This window comes from Excalfactoria chinensis, chromosome 3, assembly GCF_039878825.1.
Source record: "Excalfactoria chinensis isolate bCotChi1 chromosome 3, bCotChi1.hap2, whole genome shotgun sequence".
Classification (NCBI taxonomy): Eukaryota; Metazoa; Chordata; class Aves; order Galliformes; family Phasianidae; genus Excalfactoria; species Excalfactoria chinensis.
Window position 1 is genome coordinate 82,490,088 of NC_092827.1, and position 26,521 is coordinate 82,516,608.

General features: G+C 38.1%; 1 protein-coding gene and 1 non-coding gene across 2 annotated transcripts in view; one reads left to right on the forward strand and one right to left on the reverse strand.

The window, feature by feature from the left end:
• Nucleotides 1-2,720: 2,720 nt before the first annotated feature.
• TRNAI-UAU (transfer RNA isoleucine (anticodon UAU)) lies at nucleotides 2,721-2,815 on the reverse strand. The gene is made up of 2 exons: nucleotides 2,778-2,815; nucleotides 2,721-2,756 (listed from the first exon to the last, which is right to left on the reverse strand). It is a non-coding gene; the product is annotated as a tRNA-Ile (tRNA).
• A 3,322-nt stretch (nucleotides 2,816-6,137) lies between these two features.
• The window catches only part of HAAO (3-hydroxyanthranilate 3,4-dioxygenase), a 31,922-nt gene continuing 11,538 nt past the window's right edge, over nucleotides 6,138-26,521 (forward strand). The window contains exons 1-6 of the mRNA XM_072332828.1: nucleotides 6,138-6,217; nucleotides 10,260-10,338; nucleotides 19,626-19,709; nucleotides 21,122-21,228; nucleotides 24,265-24,354; nucleotides 25,121-25,164. Coding sequence (XP_072188929.1) covers nucleotides 6,138-6,217; nucleotides 10,260-10,338; nucleotides 19,626-19,709; nucleotides 21,122-21,228; nucleotides 24,265-24,354; nucleotides 25,121-25,164 — 484 coding nt within the window. The remainder of the gene's footprint in view (nucleotides 6,218-10,259; nucleotides 10,339-19,625; nucleotides 19,710-21,121; nucleotides 21,229-24,264; nucleotides 24,355-25,120; nucleotides 25,165-26,521) is intronic.

Here is a 26,521-nt window from a genome sequence, read left to right on the forward strand (position 1 = left end):
AAGGATTTCAGAGGAGCTAGGGAGCTACAGGCCTGCAAGCTTGATGTCCACGTGTGGAAAAATAAAAAAACCATGGTACAGGATACAATACATGCATCCCTAGATAAACAGGCCAGAACAGAAGAACCATAGTACCAGAACAGAGAAACCTTCCTTCCTGAGAATGCTTCCAGAAATGCCCAGGGCACTGTCTGAGACACACACCAGTTGCAGCCCTGGCCAAACTACGGTCATCTATGAGGACAGCAACACACAGCAGCAGGTCTGAGAAGCACTAACAGCATCTGGCTGTCTGCTATTAAAAGGAGAATGAGAAGCTGCTAAATAAACTGTTACCAGGGACAAGAAGCAGGAAGGAGAAGAGGAATCACCTCTCTCTACATCACCTTAGTACATCTAGCACCATATACCCAGAAAACATTTGCATGATGTATCATTCTACTTAAAGTGTCAGAAAATACCAATCACATACAGACACCGTAGTAGCAATGTAAGGGTAGATGTACATACACATACATGCCTGGAAGCCCAACAAAACAAATAAAACCTTTAGAATAAACAAGAATACATACTTTTCTAAGCCTTAAAGACACCCACTTTTCAGGAAAATACTTTCAAATGAAAGTAGGCAGACATGCACTTTGTCAGAGCTGGAGAGAGCAGAAAGCAAGACCAGGGCTTCCCAAGCCTGAAACTCTAGAAGCACACAACCTGAGCAACCTCACCAGGACACCCAACCTCGCTGTTTCACCAGAGCAAAGAGACAAGTAAATAACATAATACAGGCCAACCAGTCCACAACATCCTCCTAACCACCCAAAAGAAAACATAAATTCACTAACCTCTGCTCCAAAATAGTATCCTTCTTCCTCAGGCCTCAAGAGGCTGGCAGCAAGACTCAGGGTACCCACACCAGAACAAAGGGATATCCTCACACCACCAGGTGTCTGCAGACAGGCCATAAAGAGTCACACCTCTCCTCAGATGCTTTAATTTATCTTACCTCATGGCCCAGCAGCTTTTCTAGAAGTTCTGTGCAATTTGTTTCACGAACAAACATTATAAGCAGGTAAATAATATCCTTTTGTTGTGCAAGCTGAGTGAATTCCCCATTAGCTGTCCTGATTTCATACGATTTCCACTGTGAAATCCCCATCTGAGATCTCTCTCAGGTGTTAAACAATGGAACCAATCAGCAGTGTAGACTTCTGCTGCAGGAGTGCAAACAGGTGTTGCTCACATGACAATTTTGGTCTTTTCATTCATTTATTTATTTTCTTCAGAGGCAGGACAGGAATCTCCTGTGAGAGAGAACATAGGCCAAGGAAGGATCACAAGGATGAAGGTAGCCACAGCACTGTGTAATTCTTACTGCTTGTCCTGCTGCTCTCTCTGGTGCAGCAGAAGCACATTACAGAGAAGTTGGGCTGCTGCTGTGAATGCAGCAAATAGCGTCCATTTTGCGCTCCTTGGATAAGGCAAAAATTGTGTTCTCACCATCAGCAAACCAATCCAAAATCCTTATTACAAACATAAGGCTCCTTTTCGTAGAGGAAGTAGTATTTTTCCCAATGTCTTCAAAAAGGTGGGTCCAACCTGGGGAGCAGGTTTCATCTGCCATCACAAACAACAGGCTCTCTGCTATTCTTCTTTTCAGTTGCATAGAAACAGCACTTTCGTATATATATGTTTTTACTACATTAACATCTCTGTAAACATTACTCCATCCTGTCTTCACTCACCATCATTCTGACGTACTCATGCATAAAGCTGAAAACACGAAACAGCAAGCAGAATGTGAATTGTATCTGTTCTCTGGTTATTTAGGCCTCATCATACCGATATGTTGCACAGCTCAGCCACAAGTGTACCATCACCATAATAAATGGTGAAAAATTCAGAGGGGCCAAGATGGTCAATAGGATAGGGAAGATGTGGCAACTCAAGAATTAAAATTAGAAGAGGAGCTTCTGTGCCTGCAGTAACACACCCATGGGCAACAGTGATGCCTCTGACTGCACAATCCCAAGGTTCTTGGTGAACTTTTTATATTACAGTGCTATAAAAGTAGATTAAGTAGATGCTAACAGACATTTTTACAAGCTTTAATGCTTCAGAAATATCCTCCAACTTTCTCTTTCTGAAAGAAATCACTCTTTTTCTCCAGCCTTGCCACTTCTCCAATTATGAAAGCAAATCTAAAACAATTTGAGTTCTTTTCCTTCGTGCTCTGGAGTACGTTGCAAAACATTACCGTATTAATGAGCAGTTATGGTGAATATGCATGCTGAAGGAGGCAAAGGAAGGGATCGCTTGTAGTGACTGCAGCAGTCAGTAGTTAGTGCTGTGTTAAATAACCTACTATAAAAGCAACCTTCATTCCCTGCAAGGTGGCATATGCAGCTTTACCAAAACGTTGACTACTCCACACTAAAAAGCTGCTCCATAGAAGAATGAAATGCACATCTGTGTTAGCATGTCTAGTGCCAAATGTATAGATAAAGTGCCTCATGCAAGCACTTCCTGTGTGTGTGTCCGCTTCCCCCCTGCTTCTAGAACATGCAGAAAGGATCCGTGCACACATAAGGTCCGACACCTCCGTATCAGCAGGGACACGCTTAGGGGCTCACGTATAATTTTTCCGTAGGCTTATGAGCTCCTCCATTTCCTCCTCAGGAGCCGTCTCAAAAAAAGCCCTTCCTTTCTCCCAAAAAGCACTGTGCTCCAGGTGAGGCTCGAACTCACAACCTCGGCATTGCTCGGCTTTAGTACTGCTGTATAAGTACCGCGCGCTAACCGATTGCGCCACTGGAGCCCTGACACCAACTCCTCCCGAACGCTTTATCAAGCACTCTCCCAGCCCGGGCGGGGGAAGAACAGCGGCCTTCTTGCCTGCGCCCTACGTCCTGTCACGGCCCCGCCGCGCCTCGGCTTCTTGCCAGCGCCGCGCTCTCGCCGTTACCAGCGGCACAGCCCTCCGGGGAACCGGGCTGGCAGCCTCCTCGCTCCCGGGAGGGCGGCGCTACGAAGCGCGGGAGGGCGGAGAGCAGCCGCGGAGCGGGCACAAAACCCTCCCTCCCTGGGTGTCCGCCGGCCGTGGGGCCGCATGGCGGCCGCGGGAAAAGCTCGGCCTTTCTGCGGCGCGGAAGTGTGGCCGGACGCCGGGAGGACCGCCGAGATGAAAACACTGAATGTAACCATTATTTATGCACAGAAACAGCACAATATATACACCATTTATTACTTAGAAACCAGAAAGAGCTGTTTGTTTGTTTGTTTTTGCATCTGCTTTACTATGGGCAAATCAGAAAGTTCCAGACCTGTCATAACAGAGTGCATGCCTGTGCAGTGCTGCAAGAGCACTTGGGTATCGATACTGCAGTTTTCTTCATCACCCTCACCAGTGCATCACTACGCTGTCAAATAAAATACATTATGCAAGGACTGCCGTGAATATAATTCCATCCAAACAGGTGCATCTTAAGCAAGTACAAAATTGTCAGCATGAATTAAAGCTGAAGCTGTGAATGATCTTTATTGCAGGTTCAGCTGTAGACAAGAGGGAGAACTCAGTGAATATGCCTGTGATTTTATATAGATGATAATCAGCGCTGTTGTATTTTAATCAGCCTTCCCATTAAAATGACAGTGATAGCAAGGACTGAAGCAAATGCTGTGGGATCTTTAATTCTTCTGCTTTGCAATGTGATCCAGTTGGGCTTTTTTGTTGTTTTTCACATTTGTCACAACCAGCTCTGACTGAGGCCCTTGAGAGTGTGTTTATGAATAAAAAACAGTGTGAACTTGGCCACGTTAACCAGTTCATAAGTGGGAACAAAACTTCACTTGGGCTCCCATCATACATTTATTACCAATTTCAATTTTTATTTCACACCACACAGGATTTTTAAAAAAATAATATATAAATGATGTTTTCAGTTTAAAAAGTACTTCATTCGTGTTGTTTCTCAAGGAATGTTTTGGGACACGAAAAGCACAGAACTGACCAAAAAATAAAAGAGAAAGCACATTCAGGTGTTTGTTTGTTTGTTTGTTTTTCCCTATTAACAATTTTCCCCACACCCATAATGCAAAAAGTAGGCTGATTACTTCTTAGTTTTGTACTTTTACATATGGTACTTTTACAATAATACAGGTCCCTGTATCACTATCACTGACATAGCGTTCTCTGCATCTAATAATGCCTTGTATGCTGCCTAGCAGGAAAAATAGAGGAGACTAGAGATGAGAGTAGGGGGTTGAGACAGAATAACCCTACAGGTAAAACATGCACATTAATATTGGCTTTATCAAAAACAGTATGTGTTTTTCCTTGCTGTGAATCCTTGCTGATTTGGACAGTCTCTGCTTTCATGTCTGACAAATGGAGTCCTGCTCCACAATCCCTTACTAATGATGAGGTAGAGCTTTACAAAATCACTATCATTAAAAGTGTCTTCATTTCTCCTGGCTGGGTCACAATCCCCTCAGTGAAAGTGCCTTTTAAATGGAAGATTGCTTTCCTTCACAGCTAAATAGCGTGCCAGCAGCCTACAGAACAGAAAGCACCAAAATGTTCTTGTCTGTAAGTCCAAAACTGTGCCTAATGAATATGCTATGCAGTGATGTCTCACCACAGTGCTCTAATGGTGGAAATTTCATATACTAAATAAATAATATGTTACTTTTTTTTTTTTCTTTTAAAATAATTGAGTGAAATAATAAGTATTTTGGGCTTATTTCAGAGGAAAGTGTTGCCAATACCATACTGACTGTAATCATATAACAGAGCTATAATCCCCACGTGAATCCTTTTTTTTCCTAAAATAAGTGGAGTTTTCTTACATCGATTATGTAAGTAATTTAAACTAAACTGCAAAGAAGTAGCAGAGATAAAAGTAAAGCAGACTCGCTCTCATACTTACTATAGCATTGGTTTCAACTCAGACTCTGACACTTTTTTTTTTCTCCCCTGCCATAGGAAAGTTATATTGGTATAAGCTGAAGAACACCCCAGTATGTACAGTTCCAGCATCCTGACTCTTCAGTCCAGAAGCTGCACAGCTCTTAGGCACAGGTCATCGAGGATGTATAGCCAACTTCTAAATAAATCAGATGATACTCCTACTCCCATGCACACCAACATGTTGAACACAGTATATTGTCATAAGACTAAGCTGCAGTAAGAGCAAATAAAAAGCTGAGACATTCTGTCATGTTTGTTTTTACAGTCACCCATTTCATATATTCAAAGCCTGAAAAGAGTGGTGGTGTTAAATTGGAGTAATGAGGGGGAAAGAAAGCAGCAAGCAATCCAGTAGGAACTCCATAGATACAGAAAAGAAATTAGTGGGGGGATAAAGACTATTACAGTCAAGGAATGCCTGATAATTATCCATTTCTTGTTCGCCTGCTAGTTTTATGATAGCATGCTACATTTTCCTGAAGGGCATCACAGAACCACAGTCAGCTCTCCAACAAGCCCTGCCACAGTAGTGGCAAGGAGTAGGGCTAAATAAAATTAACATTTATGAACAGCTGCTTTTAGTCTTAAAAATGCAAGAGACATTTATTTTTGTTATCTTGTAAACGTAGTTCCCAGTGTTTTCAGTCACATAATCATTTGGCCTAAGAAGCTTGAGGGGAGGTGGGAAAAGGAAATAGGGCTATTATTAAGCCTGAAACACAGATAGTTATGTACAAAAATACATTTAGTATCTACTCTGTGCATGTAACCGAACTTTGAGCACTGTCTCTCGATTTGCATTTGACTTTGAAACTTGCTGTTTCTGTATTAGACATGCCCAAGTTTTCATAACTCGATGTAACAAGACAGTTTCTCTAGAGAGGTAACATTTGATTCAGCCAAGAGAATGAAGTGGAATGAGCCTCAGATGAAAATACATTTTTAAAAAGCACCGGTCAATTATTAGCTAAGCAGCTTGAGCATTAGCACTCTTTCCAAAGTAACCTTTGGCTGATGGACCTGTCCCCTTTGACACTCAAGCCCGCAGACACCTCCCCTACCAACCAATCCTGAGCTCTGGGGACCAAGTTGCTTCTGTGGTTTGCTTACAGAATGAGCACTGTGCAAACTCCCACATCTTCCTCAAAAGCCTCCTAGTAGCTGGTGGACCATGGAGCTTCTTGTGAATGTCAGACAATGGATAGAAGAAAACAAGGCAGCCTTTTTACCACCTGTGTGCAACAAGCTTATGTAAGTAAATGAAGGAATGTTTTACATTGTCCTTAGTCATATAAGTATTCCTAACCAAAAGAGGAGACTGTTGAAATGTAAGAAAGTGTAGTTGCTTTCATACAGCAGTCACTCATACTGCAGCTTTGAAGAACAGGAAGTAACTTGAATGTGATTTTGCAGAAGATCAGTTTGAGTATGTTTATCTCACTTCAGCTTGCAGGCAATTAGGCCGCTAAGGGACCTTGCATCAGGCCCTGTGACAATAAACTCACAGAAATCTGAGGAGATGGAATCCCATCCATAAATGTTAAGATCTAGCCAGTAGATTTGCATTACTGTCTTACAACCTGAAGCAGCTATCAGAGCTGCTGGGGGGTCATTCTGACACTGCAGGCAGGCTAGATAAGCAGGAGCAATCAGAACTGGCAGGATGTACCATGTGAAGGCAAGGAGAAAAGCAAAGGAGGAATGCAGGAATTACACTGGGCATTTCCAGTGCTGTCAAGGCAGGGAAGGACCCTCTGTTCTATGTGAGGATGGACAATTTCAGGGGACTAATTAGCAGCTTAGAGCTATGAACTATATACTCAATAATTATCTGGCTAACAGGAGAAGAAAAACACGGGCATTATACAGGCTTCCAGCATGCATATTGTTACTGTCAAAGCCCTTGAACAAATTCCAGTTTAAATGGTCAAATGTGTGACACCTTTTGGTTGTAAAGTTAGCAAGGAAGTCACTGAAGTCGAGGACACTATATTTAGTCTAAAACTACTCATCTGTAAAGTTTTCATAAGAGAGAAAATAATCTATAAGAATCATAGAAGATTCTATCATAAGAAATTATAGAAGACCCACACGCAAGAACACTTGCTTTTTCTCCTTATTTTTCAATTTTAAATATTATAAAAGCAAAGAATGTATGCCTTGCCCTATCTTGAAGGGCCACCTCTAATCAAAAGCAGCACTGTAACAATGACAGATTTCTGTTCACAGACACATTTGCTTTTCACATTTATGGTTGCAAAGCATAAGTAAGGTAAAATGCACATCCTTACTGAGATATTGCTATTGAAACTGAAGTTGTGTTCTGACTAAGAAATTATAGAACAAATCACCACAGCAGTTTTGCAGTGAGAGAGGAGAAAATGTTTTCTCTTTATGAGTGCTTTAATTTCTTTCACATTCAGAATGGATTTAGGAAGCATTTTGTAAAGCCTAGTCATTTCTAAAGCTTACCAATGATGTCAGTAAAATTTTATGTGAAACAATCATGTTTTTCTTTTTTCATTAGTAAAATGAACCTTTTGTTATTACTGAACTATTCTGCACAACCTACCAGCAGCTCTGTGTAGTAACTGAATCATGAGGTCTATCAGAGGTTAGAAAGGTGCACAGGTTCCTAAGCTGTCAGTGTTGATGAGTCTCCCCCATAAATACTGCAAAAAGCCACACTGAAGCAAGGGATACTTTTCATGATAAAATTTGCATTGATTAAATAATTTTTATTCCTCCCCCCAAATTGAAGCTTTAATCTGTGGAGGAGGAGAGACAAGCCTTATATTATATAGATTTTGAGCCTCTCACCACCTGCTCCTGGTGTTATCTACAGGCTTTAAGGATTTTCCGAAAAAGCTTTAGGCAGTTTTCCAAGATTTAACTAGTAGATTTTCAAGATTATTTCCAAAGACTTTATCATTGCTTTGCACAACTGTACTCAGCACATAAATCTTCTCATGGCCTTCATATCACAAGGTGGCCTAAGTCTTAAAAAATTCAGGTAGTTAATGATCTTAAATTTCAAAGATATTTAATAGTTAAAACTCTAAGTCTTACAGCCCATCAATTGGACATTTTGTTTCTAAATTTGCTATCAGACATTTCTTCTTTTACATTCCACCCAATTAAGAAAGTCAACATTTTAAAAACTTATTTGGGATTTCAAAACAAAACCTTAGCTCCTGAATCACCATCTACTTAAAGAGTTTTACCAGAGTCAAGAAAACAATACAGCTTAAGAGCTGCAATTTAATGATATATATTTTAATTACGCTGCTTTGCAAGCTTAACTACTTCTAACCTCAAAGAACAATTTGTGCCAAATCAGAACCCACGACATAGCTGATTTTTCCAGGGTCACTGAGGCACTTCTAAAGCTCTCTGAGTTCAGAATATGGTACTTACACTAAGGAGACCTCATTGTAGTCACAGAATATCTCATTCTTCACAGTCCTGAGATATTTTTAAAAGGTTGTCTGCTGGTTACATTTTCTTTATGTGATTAGGAAGAGAAATAAGAGTATGTAAAGCTTAATAGGCCATTGATTATCATCTCATTCTAAATGTAAAAATAATGTAATCAAGTAATTTCCACATGCCTGAAACCTTTGACATTGAAACTATGCTAAATACATCCCAGATGGTCTTAACTGAACCTCTTATTTCTTATGGCTTTTATTTCCTAACTCAATACAATTATATTAACTGGACAACTTTGTCTAGCAGTGTGAACAAACAAACCTCCTGAAGTTCCTACTTGTATTTGATGGTAAGAATTTTTTAATGGGGTCATTGTTTAATTGTTAAAAATAGGAAGAATTAACTCATAAGTGCCTGCTTATTATGTAAAAAACAGCTAAATCCATAGAATAACAGAACCAACATCAGGTTTGCAAAAAAGTAACTAGAAGTTAAAGAACAATGATTTTGAGAGCGATATTTTCCCTTGTAATTATTGACTCAATGAAATTAATGATTTGAACCACAGGGTTCAAAAAACTGTTTTTTTGGGGGGTTTCTGAAAATTAATTTACCTTAAAAATAGGCTACAAGATACTCAAATAGTTTCTCTCCTATTGTCCAGTGTTGGTTTGAATTTATTTAATAAATTGTTCAATATGTTTTTATTGATTTGGTCTTCCTACCCTTCTATAAAGATTCATTAATGCAGAAGTATTTTGATGTGTCCTTGAACACAAGTATTAAATGTGTCTGATGCAAACAACTTTGATTGTGGTTCCTTATTTTAAGTTATTGGCATTTAAGCCAGGTGCTATAATGCATATAGCTTCCCATGGTGTTAATAATCAAAGTATTGTAATCTAATTCTTTATACTTGAATTTGATCAAGGAGATGTTTGTATCTATTACTTGTACTTTTCTTTTACTAATGCTTACTGTGGTGTTCCTTACCATTTAAGTGGTAGCAGAGTAAACATGATAACGGTAGCAGATCAAATATATACATTGAACAGTTCATAGTTGCTTGGCTTCTCTCAATGAAGGCTTATGAAGTGCTGACAAAGAGACAAATGTTTCTTCCCCGTGTTGCAGTGGACCATTGACCTGCTGGTTCTGTATTATGATGATCGCCATTTATCTCTAGTACTACCCAAAATCTCTTTACTGAAAAGTAGATGTCAGCATCCCTCAGCTCACACATCAGTGCGATCTTAGGACTAATTCTGAATCATAGTAAACAATTCTGGATTATAGGAGGTCTTGCCATACAAAGGAATTAGGAAACTGCTATGTTATATCTTTTTTAATATAGAAGATACTCAAGATACTGAAGGGCTGCTATCAGGTCACATCAGAGCCTTCTATTCTCCAGGCTGAACAGCACCAGCTCGCTCACCCTGTCAGAATCTCCAGTAATTCCACCACTAGGAACCAAGTATATTTTAACAGTTAATAAACTGTTAACATGGTATTTTACCTGTATAGACTCTAGCACTAGTAAGATCACATTTAAAGGATGTTTTCCTGTTTCATGCATGTGGCATACTAATTTTTGTCTTTACAATTCAAATCTCTTTCCGCTGTTGGTAAGTTCCTTTGTCCCCTTTTCATAGCTGAAGGCACTGAAACACCAGGACAGAAATAGATGGCCAGTGGCAGAGCAGGAAGATGCTCTAGGTCTTTTTTTCATTTTGGATGTTGCTCCTCCTTACTGTCCTCAAAACATTAAAAACAAACAAAAAAATGCTCCACAAAACTTACATGAAATAAAGAATGCTATGTGTAGAAGTAGCTTTAAAAAGTCACATTTCTTTTCTAGGCATCGATATCAATTGAATGTGATGTTTGTTGGAGGGCCTAACGAAAGGAAGGATTATCATATTGAAGAAGGAGAGGAGGTAACCAATAACTCATTTATATTTTGTTGTTTTAATTGATCTGTAAGGTTAGAATATTTCTAACTTTGAAGCTACAAATAAGCAATGCCAATCTCAGTATTTATTAGATTTATTCAAAGAACTAAACAGATTTATGCAACAGAACAACACAGCCTGTACACTTCCTTTAAAACAAACATGATGAGATCAAATCTATTCTGCTATAATTAGTTTCCAAAGGGAAACTAGAAAAAGTGTTCTGACACTTTCAAAATGCATGGGTTCCCCAAAGCAGCGATCACAGCACCAAGCCTGCCAGAGTTTAAGAAGCATTTGGAACACACTCAGGCATAGGGTCTGGATTTTGGGTTGACTTGACCTCAATGGACCTCTTCAACTCAGAATGTGTATAGCAGAGACTCTTTAAGAATCAAATCCATCCTTTTTTCCTGCATATCTACTGTAAAAAAGGAACATCATCCTGCTTCTTTGAGTTGAGTAGCCATTGGGCCAAATGTGTAATGCAGGAAGAAATAGTAGAAACCAATGAAAAAATGCAACCATCTGCTTTATTTACTGCCCTTATCATGAAATTCTTCACTAGGCCTACAGATTTATCTGCTTGCACTAGTTTAGAGGTAACAGTTGTCTCTGCAGCAGTCTTAATGGAAAGATGACAGTAGAGGCTTGGCAATAAGGATTTTAGGATGGGAGACTATTTGCCTTGTTCCCCAGTAAAGTACCTTAATTTTATACAATTTCAATAAATTTGGCCACCTTATTTTAAGCACTTTCAGAAATTCAATCCAAGGCATCTGTAAACTTTTAAGAAGTATGGCATGTTAATAACTACTTGTAAAGAGAAACAAAAAATTATCTTTACTTACCCCCAAATCATTAATCACAACTCAATTATTTCACAGAAACATTAGTTCATTTTCTGTTAGATCTGTGCTGCACAGTTAGTTGTCTGTAGTCATTATAACTACTATTCTGAAAGATCAATTGCCATCTTATCAGTGTCTGGCACCTGCCTGTTCTGCACAGCTACAGTAGTCCCACCACCCACCCTCAGCCGTGGGCACAGCCCTGTCTGACCCTGCTCTCCAGCTCCATTCTCATCAGCTACATAGGGGCAGCCCTGACCACACCTGGTGCCACGCCAGCAAGTTGTTTGGGGTGAGAAGCAGGGCTGTGTGTTACCAAGTGATAGTTGCTAACCAGAGAAATTTCACATCTGTCATGCATTTAACAAGAAAATTCCAGAGATACTTAGTTATGAAAACAAAATGTGTTTTTGTCAACGTGGTTGTATACTTAGGAAGGATTAACTACATTCTGGAGCCTGATTGCTTAGAAAGCACTGAAAAGAATATCTCATGTATAACAATATGCCATAACAGGAGGGTAAGAGTTACAAGTTAGATTACAAAGAGTGAGTGGATTTTCTAAAGGTCAGTAACATGAAGGTTTTGCAAAGCATAAAGCCAAGTTTGGCATGGAAGTGAATGAGTCCAAATAATGTTTTGTCTTTAACTTAGCCTTTCAGGTTTTATACAACTATTTTATTATCTAGCTTTGAAGAAATGCAAGAGCTATAGACTGAAAACAAAAAGATGATATTTATCTGGAATAACAGGATGATCTACAGTACAAAATATCAGAGAATCACAGAATGATTTGAGTCAAAAGGGACCTCAAAGATCACCTAGTTCCAGCCCCCCTGCCAGGGACAAGGCTATATCCACGAGAAGAGGTATATAGACAATAATTATATATTTTCCTCTTTTTTATGGTCTCATATTTCCCCGTATCTTTAAGTTTATTCTGTCTTATCCTTTGTCCCTGATTAATTCCTAGCTGGTTTCGTTTTAAAAACATGTTTCATCTCCTCTTCCCTCATCTGAAAATCAGATGAATATCATGGAATATCTTGAGTTGGAAGGGACCCACACCTATTATCAAATATTATTTACGTCAGATTTTCTTCTTTGCTAGATGTGCTGGGAAGGGATTTGGTCCACCTTTAATAAGCATAAGTTTACTCCATGACTTTTTAACAGTATAAAATTTAGCCACACCCACAGAGAAATAATTTATATCAATATGCATTATGTATGTAAATTATTACAGTATTAAGGTCATTACTAATATTGCTAATTCAGTCATTGCAGGTATATTTACACCTAATATTTTCTTTTACATAGCAATTCTGCTACAGTTACTTAGCGATTAGAAATGGAAGTTTAAAAACCCCATAACAGATCCCATTTGTACTCCAAACCATAGAGGAATTCATAGTAACAGACTGAATTGGCTCATAGCTTTTACACAGATCAATACGGTCAAATGTTGCACTTTACAATAGCTTTTTAATCAGACATTTGCAACTTCCTATGATCTAATTAATTCTTTAAGCCCATGTTTTTCCTCTAAAAAGAACAGATCTTCCTAGAATGAAAGTATATTCCTGAATTAGACTCGAGATTTAAAAAAAAAAAAGAGAGAGAAAAAAAGATTCAAAACAGTGTTCAGCAATTATTTTGGCAGACAAAATGTTATTTATAGTACCAAGTGAAATCTGAAACCCAAAATAGAGACATACTGTTTACAGGCCAAATCATGAATGCAAAAAACCCATAATCTTTTTGGCAAATATACATGATGCTTTCCTCCCATTATCCTGGTGGCAAAAAGGTTTGGTTTGGAAAGAAGAGTTAAATTTAGAATTGTTTATATCTGTTTATACATGATTTTATGTCTGTTACCACACATAGCTTGTGCCTCATGGCAGGCATGCTAGTCAGCCTGCAGTTCACAGCAGGAAGCCATTGACATGCAGAGATGACTGCTTGGGTGCATCCTCCTCCCGAGCTGTTGTCTGCTGGCACCTTTGGCATGCAGGTATATCAGAATAATCTGTTCTGATGGCTAATTACGAAGGAGTCTGGACACTTCATTTGGAGTCTGTAATTGAGTGAACTAAAACAGTGCCTGGCCTAGCACATTTTTTTCCTGTTCTCAGCAAGCAGTGGTTCCCTATATATGTAGCTTTACAGTTTGTTCATTCCTAATTTTCTGTGCACTACTGATCTGCAATCTGTCTGCACAGAAATACTGTCTCATGCACAGGATGTTGTTTTCCATTGGACAGATTTTATAAATAGCAAAATTAAGCTGCATCTTACAAGAGATAAACCATCGACATTCTTAGGCTTGAAAGTTTGACTATCATATTCATTCTTTTTTTTGTATACGAATTTAAAGCTCCATTTTGCAGCCTTCTCTATCAGGACAGGGATAACAAAAAGAATTACCATACACCTATTCATACAGACTCAAAACACAACTGAATTGCTTTGGGAAATGCATCTTCTGTTAAAATATGACAAAATTCTGCAAAAAAGCACCTAGATGGCTACACAGGAAAAATTTCCTTAGTGTATACTAAAAAGAAAGCATTCATGTTATACAGCTAGTTTTGTAAGTTTTTGTGTGAATCCTATGTGAAGTACTGAAGGCTTGTATAGCAGCCCTGACATCATGTATTTGTGGCACAGAGTTAAGGTGTTTACTCAGCTCACAGAATTCATGGTGTATTTACTGCATTTTTGCTTACTTGAAAAGCCTGAGTGGGGGGAAGAGCTCAATTTTGTTTCATCTCATTCATCTTATAGCTTTCCAGAAATAAGGTAAGTGAAAGCTGAAGGGAACTGTTTGTTTCAGAGGAAGTTAATGGCACATAAAAACCCACGATCATAACAAAACTTAACTGTAGTAAAATCATTTTCAGATTTTATTTATTGTGTTGTGTGGGCTGCTTTGGGGGAAGGTGAAATATTCTAAAAGTAGGAACACAAAAGTAGTTAGGCTCCTTTTTGCCTATTCCAGTCCACCACTTAAACAAAATGAATCTCAAATAACTGCTTTTAATTTTCTTATAATTCACATTCTCTTCACACCTGATGTTGAGTCTAGAGATAGCTGTGCAGTTCCATGCAGAGAAATTCAAATCAGCCTTTTCATCTGCCACTTGCAACACATTTGCATTGGCACAATATTGCTCTAGATTTTAAAAGCCCTGCTTCTCATTGTGCTGTATTCAACCTAAAGTTTTTGTTCTCAGCAGCCAGATTATTTCCTATAGATACAACCAGATACATACTGATCCAGCCTCAAAGATCAGAGCCTTGTCATTATTCCCCTGAAGAGGATTCTCAGGATGGAAAGCTCCCCTCTCATCTGAATACCTGGGCCAGTCCCTTCAGCTTCTTCTTCCACATTTGCCCTTTCTGCTTGCAATGTATCTGTCTTGTTGTGAAAAATAACATAGATGTGTCTATCAGAGCTCAACTGCATTTCCCAACCTGAGCTTTGTTTACTCTTTTTCTCCCCTTCACATAATGTACCACAAGTAGGATGTCGCTCCAACTTCTGACAAATCTGCTCAATTGAAGCTAGAAGAAAGGGACAGCCCTGTGTTGTTCTCTAGGTAGTATGCTTTCGAGAAACTCTACCCTAGCAACTCTGATTTGCCTCTAGATTTTATGGGGATAATGGATGCCAATGGGAAGGGGGCTCTGACAGTCATTCCAGTCAGTCAGCCACATCCAACCTGCAGTCCCATACTATAAATGCATGAACTCTACCCAACAGAGTGGACCCAGGCACACACCCACCATTCAGTAACCAAACCATCAGTGTGCTATTAACACCATGTCAATTAAAACCAGGGCATGGCAGTGCTGACTCAAGAGATGTCAAATACAGTTGTATGCATTTTGATACACAGGCTTATACATAATGCTCTAAACAGCAAAGAATAAACAGCCATACTTTCCATTTCAACCTCTCTTACCAAAGAGAAATATCCTTCACAGCTACACCTTATTCACATCATCACTTTTTGACAGTACACACATTTGTGAATAACTGTCAAAGGTGAAGTATAAGGAAAGTAAAATTTCATCAGAAATCTGTTAATTACCTTGAGTGCTCACTAAGAATTGCAGTCATTGCCATCAGACCAGACTGATAGATTGGTTTCACAAAAACAGGGTCACCTATCCCACTAGTTTTGTTTTGGTACCACTCTTTTTAATGCTTTAAGAAAAATGTTAAAAATTCAAAATGTTTTATTATTTAAATATAGCTTTGCATTTTGTATATTATTGTATATTTTACAAGAGCTGCTCCAGAAGTAGTGCCTCCTCTTTTATTGTATTTGCCCATGTCTTCAGAGGCAGATGGTGGCAATACCTCAGGAGAGACTGAACCTTCCCACCAGTATCCTGTTACACGTTGTTGCTGTGTGACAGATGGCAGCAGAGGGACAGTCTGACATAGAAGCACGTATGAAGCAAAAGGTGCATCACTGAATTCCTCCAGCAGAAAAAAAATGGCACCTACTAACATTTATAAATGCTTGCTGAATATTTATGGAAACAGAAAAGTGGACCTTAGCACAGTGAGGTGGGGGGGTTGCATTTATGGAGTAGCAACAGTGGGTCACCTTCACTGCTGCAGGCTTTTTTTTCCCCCTCTATGATTACAACATGTAGGCTCTTGTTCAGCACTGCTGAAAAAGCTCAGCTAATGGCAGTGACTATATTGAAAATAGTGTTTTCTAGCTGAAAGTTTGCTCTATCAAATAGTGTTACGGTGTTCTTGGTATCTGGTGTAGTTTCTATGGAAATAAATAGGAGGTATTACTTTCAGAGCAACTCATGTGTATACAATCCAAGACAGTTCCTGTTTACTCAGCATGGCCCAGGCAAGACAAAAGGTTGGACACCCATGCCATAGGTGGTACTGTGGTGCTTTTCTCTCAAGTAAAATTGAGACATGAATCAAAGCAAGAGAATCCTTTTTTGCTACTTTTACTGTAAGAAGCACATTTTATCTAGTGAAAACCCTTTAATACTGTAATAAGAAACAAAGCTTCTGTTATTACAGTGCCAATGAGAATAATGATCCTTTTGCATCAGAAAGATTGCAAATTAGAAATTCTAAATTCACTGCGTGCAATTGCTGGGATGAGACTTGGCTGGTATCCACATTTCACAGGTGATGCGTAAATGAGAAGAAAAAAACAACATAGTTTTCTCTGCCTGTCTCATCTGTTTACCTCGCTGACTTCTGATGGCTGAAACACCTTTAATGAGTAAGGGAGAAAAATTGTTTTTCTCTGCTCACATGGACTGTCACCACTGAAGTCTGGAGAACACACGGACTCTACTCCCGCATCAGAATTTGATTTCTTCTTCAAGTTAATTCAGTACTTAATCTAACATGCAACGCAAGCCAGAATATGCCTAGTCAGAGCCTAACCCCAGAAGTGGCTGAGCAATCCCGAATTCCGCTTTCAGAAGCAGTACACAAAGTACACTGCAAATTCCAGATGCTTCAGATGTTTATTCATAAGCTCTCAGCCACAGAAGCACTCATGAAACTGAGCTACTATATCTAAACATAGATTGATGTCAACATTGGATATAAATTAGCAAGCTATACACCCACTGTCACTGTACAGCTTTATATAAAATAGACTTGTAGCTGGTCTACGCAAACCAGTAAGAAATAGTGTGTTCTTTCCCTGTGACTTCCTTTATTACTTTGCCAAGATGCATGAAGCTGTATAAAAGGGGAATAGTCCTGCCACAGTCATATGGCAGGGATGATAGTGCTCTTTTGAAGGTAGTATTCATATTTTCTGCTCCGCTAGTGAAATGAATTCCTACCAAGACAAGTAGCTTTGGTTACTCTCATTGAGGTAAACATCCTACATCTCCATAACTCCACCTAATTTTTTGTCAGAAATGCCTGCCAGAGATTGCATATTTGGGGTGGAATACCTCTTCACAGATTCAGCACTGATTCAGCACTAGCCCGGCTGCCTTCCACTAAAGTTTAACACAACACTATCCAGTTTGAAAGTTTGAAGCATGCTCATACGCACCCATCAGCACTTTGTTACTTAGGTGAGGTTTTGTTGTTGTTTGGGGGATAGGGTGGAGGGAAGGGTACATCAGGAGAGGTTGAAATGCAAAGCTTGGTAAGCACTAAGGAAAGATTAAAGTTCCAGCAAAATGGCAGGATAATACTGTATTGGCAAACTGTCCTGTGAAATGGGCATGGACTATAACTCACTGAGATGCTGAGCAAGCTGACAGTTTCCTCAATAAAGTTCAGGTATAATAAAAGTGCATCAGTAGGTTTGGTAATCACAACCTTGCAGAGTGACATCAGATAATTTATGGATGACTAAATCATTCTGACATTTTCCCCAAAAAAGTTTGAAGAATAGACCATAATTTACAATGAAAGGTAGAACTTAAATTCAGACAGAAAAAAAACCACTTCTATTAACAACGCATAGCCCATCTCACTCCTCCTTTCCCACTACAAAACAATTCTTTAAATTCAAATTTAGTGTTGTATTAAGAATCTTTCCTATTGACTGTGATGCTCTACTATTGAGCTGAATGGTCCCTTTCTCCTTCCCTTCCCATTACAAGAAATATGCTCATCCAGTACAAACAACACAGAATTTGCCTCCTCTTCTTTCCCTCATCAGCATGCATTTCCTTCAAAGCATCCAGGAATAGCTCCCTCAATAGCTATAGGGAAGATACCACTCCAAAAGTCGCCATTTCAAAAAGGATCTTTCAATTTCTGTATTGCCATACTAACAAGGGCCTGTGTGATAAGCCATCAGGATCTTCTGTTTTAGATAAGGTGTATCTTTGCAAAAAAAGGGGAGATCATATCTCTGCTCCAGTCTCTTTATGTTCTACAGTGAGCAATTCTAGCCTTGGCCGACATGCTCAGTAATGAGTGCTACTGTCACATTTATACAATCATTCAGTAGCACACAAGAAAACGACATGAAGAGAACATGGGAAAATAGAGTGCAAGGAGAATAAGTAGCCAGGTATTTTGGCCACCTAGAAAAGAATTATAATTTAGCCATGGTTATCTCTCTGGTACAAGGTGAGCTCTCATAAGAGCTCTCCACATGAGCTTTTTTCCAGTGTATATTCTATATATTCAGTTCTGTGCTCTTTCATTCCTTTGTCAGTGCATTTACTTTTACACTTATAAAACTGTGCCTTGGATCCTCAGACAAATACATCAATCAATATCTCAAAACTTTCAGAAAATAACCCTGAATTTAAAACTTGATTAACCTCTAATGTTGGAAAAGGCTTGGTTTTTGTTATACTTGGGTGGTTTCTTTTGTCTTCATGTTTCATCAACTCTTTATTTTCATTTTGCTAAAGTTGTAGTTAATGACTATAAATTAAAAATTCCATTGTAGTTCTAACTTTGAGTCAGATTTCAAGCAATTTCAACCTGAATTTCAACAACTGCATAAATTAGCCTGTTCAGTTTCTAGCTGTGGCACATAGAATATGAGATGAAGCTGGCCATAGCACAGCAAAACAAGAAAAGTTGATTTTTTGGATTATTGTTGTCTATCATTATGCAAAATATGAAAAATGCACTCACTTTTCCAGGTCAATGAGAGACCTATTCCTGGTCAACAAGAGACCTGCTTTCAGATTGCATCACAGCTCTGCCATGAAACTTGAGGCCAGATCTGAGCACCTCAGAGCCCCAAGAAAGCTACTCTGAAAACAGAACTATGGAAAGGTCACTGAAGACAGAATTACGAGTTCAGTGGTCCTGTCCTTATGTAAGCTTAGGACATAATCCTTTTACATACACAGTAAGGAAAGGAGCACACAGAGGAGCAGCTGTTGCAGAGCTGCAAAGTATCCACAGAAATAAAGCAGAACAGCTTCTAAGTGGGCAATTATTCCCACATGAGAAAGCTCTGGAAAACAACAACACCATCACACCTCAGGCAAATGGGCATGCATAGTTAAAGCATATTTGGAAAAAGTGGTATTTAATTTGGCTGAATTTAACAGTGAAGACCCTGATGCATCTGTACTGAAAAAACAACAGAAATGAAGCTTTATATCCAGCTGAATTAACAGGTATCTCAACCATAAAGTCCCAGTCCTACAAAGTGTAATTGCCAGGAATAGAGACAGTGGAATGGGATTTCACTGCATTCACGGTACAGCTCTTCAAGCAATTAAAGACCATCATATGTATATGCACAGATAATGAAATTATAGATCTGTCATAAAATTTTTAAAACAATTAAGGTTGGAAGTTACATAAAATCTATTTGCAAACAGGCTGAATGTATTTGTACATACATCCTTTCAATACAGAAAATGAATTACAGAATATTTTGAAGCGCTTGACCTAATGTGGTTTTCCTGTTCCTTCAGCTTTTTTACCAACTGAAAGGAGACATGTGTTTGAAGATAATTGAAAATAAGAAGCATAAAGACATAGTCATTCGAGAAGGGGAGGTAAAACATGATTGTTTTTCCCTTATTGTTTTACACAGGTATGTTAAGTTAATATTTTATGAAGTATTTCAGGATCAGTTTATCACTGCTGTGTAAGAGGTGCCATCGGGTTAAAAAAATATAAGCAATGAAAGCGTGGATGCAGTGTAGCAAATTCCATATAATTAACAACTATAATATTCTGTGCAACATTTCACAATTTCACTAACAGGTAATCTCTAATCACTAGCTTTCACAACCATCATAATATTAGAAGAGTTTTAAAATGTAGTTATAAATAAAACATACTCAACTGTATTTGGATGTTTTTCTATATAGTAGCTGACTTGCTACAGCGCATAGCTCAGTGCTATTGAAGAGGCTGTGACTAGGTTTTTTTCTTCATGTTACTGCTAAGGATGTTTTACTACTTCTACTTTTTATTGGCCAGAGATTGAACTGCATTCAGCTTTTGAAAGGATGAAATATTAGATCTTGTGGGACCACTCTTAAAAGAAAAGGAAATGTAACAGACCCAACAACTTAATATCACTAAAAAGAAGTATTACAACCTTTTCAATGATGAAACAGGGTGTAAGCTTTCAAACCTATAGATGAGGAGATTACGGTAGTAGACTCCACACTTGGCAAGTACACCCACCTTGGCATGTACCAGAAGAATTAATGAGAAGGAGCAAACAATATCCTTAGTGGGAAGACTGTCACTAGTCCTTGTGAAGCACTATTGTTAGCTCTGCCTTGCAGACAGAGAAACTGAAGTGACTTGTCCAAACTCAGCTAAGGAATCTGTAGCACTCAATAACAGCACAGCCTTACCATCTTCTTACATAGCTGATAGAAAGAGATTTGCTTTCAAACTTCAGTAATAGGCTTCTCCCAGCCAAATGTTACCTGTTCTTTTCCTGACACTTGCACAAACAAGTTGTCCCTCTTATTTGTTAATTATTTTTGGAGCATAACACTCCTCATTGTACAGTTATGTCTTGCTACATTTCAGGGGCACCTGTGGATGATTAGTTTAGAAATCTTGAGCAGTCTAACAATTTGCTTTTTATTTCTATCCATACTAATGAGAAATTGAAGTAAATTTATAGATTTCAGATAGCGTAACTGGTTGGATTTTTGTTTTGCACCTAGCAAAGAGGATCAAACTGGGAAGGACAGCACCACACTGCAGTAAAGGCAGTGGTGGTTGTTGAATCAATGGTCATCATTCACTGAGAAAGCAAGAAGCAGCATCTCCTTGGCTACTGAAATAAATACATCTGCAAGGAACAGCATAGATCAACACAGAGTAGCAGGAAAGTAGGGCGGTGAGCAAAGGACTTTGCAGGTTGGTTGCAGCTGAAGGACTACAGATGAAACAAAGACCTACTAACATTGGTGCTTTCCTATTTCTTCTGTCTGAACAGATGTTTCTCCTACCTGCCAGGATACCTCATTCTCCTCAAAGATATGCAGACACTATAGGTCTCGTAATTGAGAGGCAAAGACAAAAGACAGAAATGGATGGGCTCAGGTGAAGTATAATTATTGGCAAATCTATTAGGATTCATAATATGCAACTTATCATGTCAATATAATATTGTGTTTTAGTTACTTGATATTAAAACATTTATCCTGGCAGTTTTGTACTACTTTTGTCCAGAAGTTCATTTATCCGTACACACATATACAGAGATACCACGCAGTGTTTGGCTTAGTCAAGCAAAGAATAGGTTGAGATGTGCTTATGATATGTGCTATAATTATAGCTATCAAAATATGTGTTGCTTACTACTATCATCTGAAGTTCTAACAGTTTTGTAGCAGTACAGATCAGAAAATATTTTTCTACCAGTTCCGGCAAGTTGAACATTAATTCCTTCTTAAGCACTGAAAGCAAAAAGAAGAGCTTTTCTGGCAAGCGTGTGGGTAGCTGGAAACAAAAGTCAGTTTTCTTAACATTTATACCTCTGCATAATAAACACATCTGCCTAGATTTCTATTGCTTAATGAGAACAATGTCTTCAAGTAAATGAGAGTTTTATTTTGTATTCTAGTGGGAGCAGGACTGAGCCTTGTTCTGCTATCTTAAAGCCTTCATAAGGCTAGGTGGGCAAGTCATGGCAGATAGAAAGTTCAGTTTGATATTAAATAGATACTGACCAAAGCGAGATTATAGTTACTCATGTACTTTAAAAAGATGTAAAATCTCAGCATTGTCTGTTTCTGTCCTTTTACCTACAGTTTTGACAGTTGTGTGAGCTGTACCATAGCAGGCCAACTGTGAATATGCAAGCTAGAAATACTGTTTATTCAAACGAAGAAATATAAAGGAATAGGAAACTAAGAAAGGGACCGTTCAAAAAGTCGCTGGAATAGATTCCGAGCTGTAAACAAATACAGCTAACTTAAAATAGCATACATTGATGTATTTTTGTTGTTTTGTTTTTATTTTCATAGCGGGTCTATGAATTCTGAATATTGGCATTATTAAAAGAGATACTGTGAGATAAAAACAACTAGCTAGTGAACTGGAAAACAATGTTTACTTGAAATAGAAGACATAGATAGCTTATGTAACTCCAAATAAAATAACATGCCTTGTACAGATAGTTTGGGGATTGCATAAGTTGAAGAGATGTTCAATAGCTTTCCAAGAGAGATAAAAGTAGGGATCCACACTGTGACACAGTCATGTTCTTGGGGAAAACTTAAAATAATTAAAAGCTAGCATATGGTTAGCAGGTGGAAAAAAAATTAACAAAACATGCTCTTAATTGAAACTATCTAATCAGGCATCTGAAAATAAATCAATGAAGTGTTTTAACACTGAAATTACGAACAAAGATGCCTGAAGCTTGGGAAGATAAAGTCATGTTTATTTTTGAAGTGACATTTGCTTTGTGTGTGCTACTAGGAAATGGAATTTATAACCAGAGTTTCCATTCTTGTCAAACTTCTCACTTCCACCCATCAACAGCAAGGATTGCTTTGAAGCATGCTGACTTTAGGACTAATGCAATGCTGCCATTACATTATTTACTATGCCTACAAGCTTCAGTCATAAACCAGAGCCCCCAGCATGCTGATTATTATGCAAGTGAAAGAGCCTGCCCCACTGTTTCAGCCTCACTGATGTTTACATTCTGTTTTATAATAAAAAATGCACTAGCAAAACTTAATCCTATGGTAAAGAAGTTAAAGTTCAGTTTCAGATGTTAGATTGGATTCTTTAGTACTTCATAGGCTTTCTTTGACTAAGATATTTGTAACATTTATCTCAAAGATTCTCAAGTGTCCAAAATTTGTGCTTATAGCACAGCTTTTTTCACATTGGAGGCATTAATGATCCTTACTTTCCAAATACTTCCTTCTTGCATATCTTGAGAAACTAGGGAGCTTGTAGAAAATTCCTGGGCAACACTTCTATGTACAGTTGACAGGTAAGCAGAAGTTAAACCAGGTATTTCATACAAAAGATTATCATTATCATGAGAGAAAGATAAAGGGAAAATACTCACTAATGCTGAAGGTTCACGATAAACTCTGCAAAGGAGCAATCTCCAGAGAAAGAAATCCTGCCTTAGTGTTAGTCAGCCCCTAAATGAGATCTAGGAGAGGTGGAGCCAAGCTCCACCCGTTCTGGTAGCACAGCTGAATTACCTTCACCTGTGCTCCCGCAGCTGACTCATTGCTTGCCTCAGGTGGTTAATCAAAAGTTCAGGCTGTGATCAACAGTCTCCCATAAACTGCTATAAACATATGACAGATGTGATTAACACAAATACACCACAGTAGAATCCCATAAGCCTCATTTACCTCTTTAAACATCAATTCTAGTCACTAACCCAAAGGACACATAGGATCTACTTACAATCACTTGTAATATGTGACTGTACTGAAGCATCCCTGCCTTATAGACATATATTTTTAAATTTGTAGGTAAATTCTATATGTGCCATTCCATAGACTACAACCAATTGATCTTAGCACAATTAAACTGTTAAGACAAAATAATGCAAGTAAAACACTAAGATCCTTTTCAGGAGGGTGAACTAAATATCTCCCAAATTTACACAATTGGAAGCCATATACGTTTTGGCAAACAAGTCTGCAAACAATGTTGTATTCTTATCAGCCTGTGCACAGACAAAAAGCAAGCTGACTTTTAGAAGGAATATTTATCTAATATCTTAATGGAAGAATTTACTGGGGACTGTATTTGATAAGAGTTGTTTTTGTAGTAACTTTACCCAAAGCAAGAGCTATTGATTCTAAAGTATTATGGACCAATTAAGTTCCTAGGATTAAATCTGGAAAGTTTTGTGAAGAGAATTTGGTGAATTATCAATGGTTGATCAGTGGAACTCCTAGGCCCTCAACACAAGTTTAAGTACCCCAACCAGTCAGCTAATCAGGGAAGTGTAAAGCTTCCCTAAATAACCCTGAGTCAAAACAAAGTGCACCAAGCTTGAGAATAGTGTACACTAAATAGCTGTTTGCCTGAAAAGACTGAAACTACCTGATCTGCTAGTTAATAAAAGACTGACTAATGTTTTCACTTTGTCAGGTACTATGTGGGAACATCAACTAACGTCCTCTTTGAAAAATGGTTTCACTGTGAAGATCTTGGCACTCAACTTGCACCAATAATTCAAGAGTAAGCTTGCTAATTTCTTTTCTAAATTATGAATTTCAGAAGAACATTTGAAATTATCTAATAGACCTTTATTGGTTTATGATCTATACACTTCACTTTTTACTTACACTGCATTTTACATTGACTTGTTAAAAGTAAATCATTGCTCCACAAATTTTAAATCATACCTTGTATATTTCAAACTCATTAAATCAGATTGTATAACAACTCCCCACCTCTACCTGTAATATATATTGTGAATGAATAAGAGTACAATTCTGCTAAATATGAGAGGAACTGAATGAAAATTTGGTTCTTGTTTAACTAGGTAAAACTATAAACTGTTTTTGAGCTTCTTTCACTCATTGCTTGCCTTGGTTTGAGTATTTTCAGTCAATCCATATTGTACATGAATAATCGAGACTGTGGCAAATTTATTAAGTAATGTAAAAAGCAGCTGCCTCCCAGGAAATATGCAGAAGTTACCAATTAACTTACTAATTTGCTGAATGTTCACTAATGATGAACTATCCGAGTAATATTGGACAAGGAGCAAGCAATAAATACATATATAAATAAAATTAGTACAGCACCATAGTAGGGCTTTTTTAGTGACATGAATTTTTGAGAACTTTTAACCAAACAGTAAAATTGGCATAGCACTGCTGAATACAGGTGATAGTAGACAAGGACTTGGCATAGCCGTTTTCACTATTACTGCTTAATCTCTATTAATGTATAGACATGAGCATAACTTCTTACTGATGTATAATGTGTATTATTTTAGGTTTTTCAGTTCCAAGCAATATAAGACCGGAAAACCAAATCCAGGTAATATGTCTTCTGAAATTAATTTGCATCTGATTGAACAGTGATTCGGTCTACATATGGCTGTGACCATATGACAGATTACCAAGTTTGTGTTTTTCTGTGAGATCTGTAAATGAAAATTATTTTGATAAGTAATTTCTTTCATTAATCATAAATAAAACCTTTATATGTGATTGCCAAAAATATCTTGTCTGTTCATGTGAAGACATCAGGTAACTGTACAGTGCAAAATCTCATTGTCTATTACTTTCTTTCATGGCAAGAAAATTTTTTTCCCAACTGTAGAAAATAAGGTCTTAGTGAGCTGAACGTCCACACTGCATATTTGTACTCCTTCACTTATAAACTTGAGGAGTAATGACACCTAGGCGAAGGCACATGCTCTTAGTTCATGTAGGGCATGATCTATTTAGCATTTTATTCCTATGCTATCTTGACCTATTTTTATTTTGCCTCTGTTTGTAGACAGTCCAACAAGGAAATTTGTGGATGTGCACACATGCACTGCTATGATACTCAATTACACTACTCTTACAGCTACAGGACAGCTAACTTAAATTACACATCACATCACAAGTTAAAGGTATATTTTAGTTTCCTTCTCTAAAAAATTTTTAAATTCATTTGTCCGTAACCTCCATATCCATTTTCAAATGCCTTGAACGCAATGATTTATATGAGTTACTCTGATAGAGATTAGAGACAAAAGACTTATTTCCATATTTTCACATTTCTCAGATCAATAATCACCATAAAATGTCAGTGGCTGTATAGATATCCAGTCTCAACTGGTGTTGTAACAAAGTTTTTACTCAAATACTAAAATGGGGTTCGATTTTTTCTGTGACAGCACATTCCTTAAACATGGTTGCTTTTGTTGCTCCCCCTCAAATGAGAGGTTCACAGAAGAGTCCTGTATGGGACAGCAACCTTACAAGCCCCCTGTATTTAGCAAACATTAAGCCAGACAAAAACTGCCTGAAAGACTGCACCTGTACCTTTAACACTGTGTCTCCGAATGACTATGAATTGTGCTTCTCAGAAAACACTGTGCTTCTTAAGAAACAAGATCTTCTTGTCTCCTAGACCTTGCTTCTCTTTATATGCAACATCAAAATGTATTTAGTTTAATTTGGGCTCTCCCAGAAGGTCAGCATCAGAGCTGCCTGAGATAGTCCTGATTATAGGTAAAGCACTATATTAGCACTCACAGATCTGGATGAAATGTATGACGTGCTTTGCTATCCCAACATGCAAAAGAGTAGTACCCTTATATTTATCTTTTGCCTAGTTGCTTTTAGGGTGGTGGGTGGTTTTTTTTGGGGGGTATTGTTTGTTTGTTTTTTGTTTTCCAATG